The sequence below is a fragment of the Schistosoma mansoni genome, chromosome W, assembly GCF_000237925.1.
Source record: "Schistosoma mansoni strain Puerto Rico chromosome W, complete genome".
Taxonomy (NCBI): Eukaryota; Metazoa; Platyhelminthes; class Trematoda; order Strigeidida; family Schistosomatidae; genus Schistosoma; species Schistosoma mansoni.
The window spans coordinates 34,699,886-34,705,296 of record NC_031502.1 but is presented as its reverse complement, the minus strand read 5'-3'; the positions used below and the strand labels follow the sequence as shown (position 1 = coordinate 34,705,296).

General features: G+C 35.9%; 1 protein-coding gene across 1 annotated transcript in view; it reads left to right on the top strand.

Moving 5' to 3' along the window:
* Window positions 1-2,452, top strand: part of Smp_157720 (hypothetical protein) — a gene marked incomplete at both ends in the record, with an annotated part of 19,098 nt that extends 16,646 nt beyond the window's left edge. The window contains 2 exons of the mRNA XM_018789478.1: window positions 870-1,189; window positions 2,315-2,452. Of these exons, the coding sequence (XP_018654917.1) occupies window positions 870-1,189; window positions 2,315-2,452 (458 nt within the window). The remainder of the gene's footprint in view (window positions 1-869; window positions 1,190-2,314) is intronic.
* Window positions 2,453-5,411: the final 2,959 nt, after the last annotated feature.

Genomic DNA, 5,411 nt, shown 5'->3' with positions numbered 1-5,411 from the left:
GTCCTAAACATCAATGGTTAACATCCAAACAACCAATATATATATATATATATATATATATATATATATATATATGGATTAAAAATTTCACATGCTAGTGGTTATCTGGACCAGGCAACTAAGTAGATAATGCAATAGCGTTTGAGTTTCGGAGTGAACAACAACTCGAGGATGTAGGTTCATCCAGCTGACGAGTCCAAAATAGGAAACGTGCATCCTGGATCCCACTGCTAGCCACTATCCATCTTTGCTTATAATGTATTTAATACACTTATTGGTGCATGTAATTTTATGTCGTTTTATAAATACTTTTGGTTAATCTAATCAGTTAGCTTAAGAATTTCAACTAGTATCGAATAGTTCTAGTAAATAACCATTGAATTATAAACGAATCAATTATTTTTATTGATAAAATCATTTGAATTCGTTTTAAATAATCACTTCTCTATGTTCCATATTGTTTATTAAGTGATGAGCCCACTTAGGTCGATAGCAGCAATGCTATCAAAATAAATTTGATTCATGAAACTACTAGTCTAGTGATCTTGCTAATAATTTTTCAATGAAACTTACCTGCAAATCACAACGAGAGTAATAACATCCCAGTAAGTGCAAACAAATAAATTAGCACAAAAGGTAGATATGTTTTGAATGTGTACAAAACGCCATAAAGGTTAAACCATCTAAACACTATAATGAACCTTATCGTTTTTGGATATCAAGAAAACTACATTCTGTAATCATCGTGTTTATTGTACTTGTAGTAATTTACAGATATTTTTTATACCTAACTAAGATTTCATAAGTAAACAATAAAACATTTGATTAATTAATTAACCACAATATATTTCTTTTAATAATAATAATAGGAAGAAATTCTGTAAGTGATCAACGTGTACGTAATGCATTTGAGAAAGCTGTACAAATTACTCCATTTTTTACATCATTTATATCTCCTGAAGGAAACTTGGTTCATGTAGCGCTAGGTGCTAGTACACCATCATTCTGGTCGGCGCATTTACGTCTAATTATATGGAGAGCTTATATGGCATTTGGTTGGATGGCTGGTCCACCTCATACCTCTAATATATCTACTACAATTATTACGAATAATTTAGATCCTCGCCAACGCCGTCAAGCTGTAAAGGCAGTTTTTTATCGAGCTGTTGAAGATGTTCCATGGGCTAAAGTAATTTTATTCGGAATATTTTCCTTGTTATTTGGTGAGACTATAATTTATGGTCGACCTTTGAGCGATGCTGAAGTGACCTTGAGAATATCCACCTACTTACTGGAAGTTAAACGAGTGTTTTGAGTTAGTGTGAGGAATTAGGGGTAGGATTTAGGGTTTTCATCACAAACTAACATCAACTGTAATGGTGAAATGCTATTTAACCATATGAATAAACGAATTTCTTGCAAAATCCCAATACCTGCTATCTTTAATTACATTGGTTTGTCCGTAAATTATAGTCTCTCCCACTATTTACACTTCACCATTTTCGAATTTTCTCTTATTTTATTAAACGGCGAACAGTTATTAAGACACAATAAAGAGGTTAGTAGTTGGATATTGAAGACTATAGGTGCTTCTAATTCGCTAACAAACTAAAGGATTGTCTGGTAATTTAAAGAAAACATGTATCTGTTCTGTATCACTTATTAAGGGGAATATCAACCATCTCATCAAGTACTTTAAAAAGTTAAAGTGGTATTATAAGGTACTTCTTAAAAGTTGCTGAAACGTTAAGCAAGGTACCATGTTATCTGTATCCTTTAACTCATAAGTACCACATTATGTAGTCGGAAAAACCTCTTTTATGCGATTAATTGCTGTATTTTATGTCTTTGTTTCAAGATTGTTGTTGTTCGAAGTAGGCTCTTCGGTACATCATGATTGACAATTAGAATTTATGTGCTTTTGGAGAACACCGACATTTCAACTTTGTGCTGAAACCATGATGGCAGTGTTAAGTTGCATGCCATTGATATCTACTGAAATTTTTCATTAATTAAAAAAATATTGGAAAGCGGTAGTTATTGCTTTAGCTAGTAAATTCAGTATTATTTTCAAATAACCTGGGTTATTAGCTGAAATACCGAGTCGAGACTTATTTAGACAGTTATTATTATAAATTATTATTATAAATAATCCTGTCAAATTTTCTCCATTGCAGTTTCTGCCCTCACTTCATAAAAGTTTGTTTTTATATTGACTTATACAGTACTAACCAGTCAGTCAGTAGCAATTTATGTTCATCACTTCAACAAAAATAGTCTTTTTTTGGGTTTACAATGTTTGTTTACATTTTAGGCTCTGTATACAGATCTAGTTCGTTATTGTCCAGAAGATGTTGAAGAAGTTGTTGATTTATTATCGGAACGTGAATTAAGATTAAGAACACCGTTAGAAGAAGTTGATCTTTTATTGACTGCCAGACCTCATGAATAAATATATCTCTTGTATATTATAATTATTTTAAATCAGAAACCAAATGTATGTATAGTTTCTTTTCCTACGTTCACGAGTTTGTATACTAATAAATTATTCAGCATTCACACCTTTGTCTTTTCTCATGTCATGTTTAATATCTGACTGCTTCGTATCATTCTAGAATGTGCAAAGTATTTATAAGATGGGCAATATTTGTTAGCGTTTTGACAATGAAAACAAGTATTTTGATAAAGCATCCGCCATCCGTAAGCGCTTTGTTTTTTCCATTACTACACATCATTTGGTACATTATTTTTTGATCCGTCACTATTGTCTAAGGAGTTGCAACTGGTATACATGTTTTTGGATGTAAGTGATCCGTGCAAGAGAAGGTGGTTTTGTAGTCATGAATGAATTCATAGAGGTCCCATTTCTAAAAAGTTTGGTTATGGTTTTACTTAATTGTAAATACCTACAGCCATTTGATTCGATAAATCCTTAGATTATTGCAGATGAAACCATTTACTGTAATTTTGAAAGGCACTTTGTTTATTTGTGAAAGGTCCAGTTTTTTCAACCATAAAGTAAACCAGGTTATTTGCAAGATCAGTCTCGTTAAATGTAGAGTACCGTTATTCAGATGCCTATTCGCGTATAAATGGTTGAATCACACACTAATCATTTGTAAGTGGTATATGCTGGTTGGTTTACCAACAGAACAGATTGTCCGTTACGGTGAAGAACCAGATCCATTTAACTCATTTGTGAGTAGCTTCAAGAGACTTGGATTTCGTGGTTCTCAATATTGATGATATTATTTTTTTGTTTTCTGTCGATCGACTTCCGTAATATTCTCTAATCAGCCTTTTTTCAATACTATGGCTCCATTATCTGACTCCAGTCTTATCGACCGTTAAAGACAACAAAATATGCATCACGATCGACCTCGTACATATTCATCGGCCTAATTAGTGTAGGTAAATAACAGAAGAAATCAAATGTGAGAATGGTTTCCGGATACATCTTTTGCATACATTTGTTCCTATAGACGAACACCAAGAGGAACTAGGGCAATCGAAAAAAGGAAATGTGCTTACTTAATTAAACCAAGCGAAAAACAACATTAAAGGTTGTTTTGATAATTGGAATTAGTCGAGTTTATGTGCTGACTAGGAATTCCGCCTGTAGCTCTTCCACAGTTACTACCGGTCCCAAGCCGGAGTAAAGGAGGAGGGTTGGGCATGGGATAAGCGACGCCATCCCGTAGAAAACCAACTCGCTAAAAAAACGCTAACCAGAAGAAATAATTCAAACTATCTAAATTCTTCCCTGGGAGTTGAAGGAAGAATTACGACGCCTCAGGATGAAATCCGGGATTCTTCGGAATTCACGAGGCCGATGCATCTTCTAACAACCACAACAACAGTATTTATAGGTACATGGAACGTCCAAACACTGTGGGAGACCAGGAAGACCAGTCAAACGGCAACGGAAATGAGGAGATACAAAGTGGCAGTACTTGGAATCAACGAAACCCATTGGACACAAGCTAGACAGCAAAGGCTAGATACGGGAGAGATGCTTCTGTACTCCAGTTACGAAGAGGAAAATGCAACACACTCAGGGAGTTGCTCTAACGCTGTCCAGAGAAGCACGAAATCCACTTGTAGGATGAAAATCTCAGCGATTCAGAATCATCAAAGCATCATTCAAAGTAAAGGAGGGGATCACAATGAATGTTATCCAATATTATGCACCCACCAATGATGGCAACGATAACGACAAAGATCAGTTCTATGAAAGGCTGCAAACGATCACAGCGAAGTGCTCGAGAAAGGACCTCACCATCCTGATGGGAGACCTTAACGCCAAAGTCGGAGTGGACAACATCGGATATGAAGATATCATGGGACGACATGGACTGAGATAGAGAAATGAAAATGGGGAGAGATTCGCAAATCTAAGTGCATTAAACAAATTGGTTATAGGAGGTACAATATTTCCACACAAACGCATACATAAAGCTACATGGATCGCGCCAAACACCACCACAGAGAATTAGATAGATCATATTTGTATCGACAAAATATTCCGAAGGACAATGGAAGATATGAGAACCAGGAGAGGAGCTAACATAGCTAAAAGAGAAAAAAATATTGGTAGATTATAGCAAGGTACTGTCTTTAGTCTTTGAGAACATCTCAAGTCTTCTGTCAAACGACCCCCGGAATTCACTTGGAATAGCTCAGTCAGCAGCGAATTTGAGCATTTGGCTACTCTTCAGAAGTAGGTGTGTCTATAGTCCGTTCTGCTATGTTGTGACTCAGCTTCTTGGTGTTACCTCTAGGGTTTGTGTTGGGACTGAGCTTAGGTAAGTATTTAAGGAGATGCCCAGAAGTACGTAGGATACTGTGAGCCATTAAAAGGTCATCTCTAAGACGCCTGTACCCTACTGGGTAAAAGTTCACTGTTTTGAGTTGCTCTTCATAAGCTTTGAATTTGAGTCCATGAAGTGATCTCGTGGCTCACTGTCTGATTTTCTCCAATATATGCTTATTCCTTTGAAGTGAGGCGAGAAGCACTTTGTTTCCATACTCTGAATGGAGTTCAATAAAACAGTGTCAGATTAAGTAGAAAGTTTTTCCGTTGAACTGGCCAAAAATGCGCTTCAACGTTATCAGTGCAAGGTCTTGTAGCTGTAAATAATTCCCCAAAATCAATAGCTCATTAAGTGTTCGACATTGGATGCTGACCACGTTGTTTAAGTGGATTTGTTTAGCTGAAGGCTTTCGGTCATGCATCCGTACCAGATCACGTCTCAACACGGTGTGGGACACAGCTCCTACGTTTCATTAGCCAGCTTATAGAAAAGGTCCTCGATATATTGGTAACGAATCAAATATATCTTTCCTACCTCTTCTCATCTGACTTCTGATTTCTATCTGATTGGGAACGATCGAACATAGAAGGTGCTACT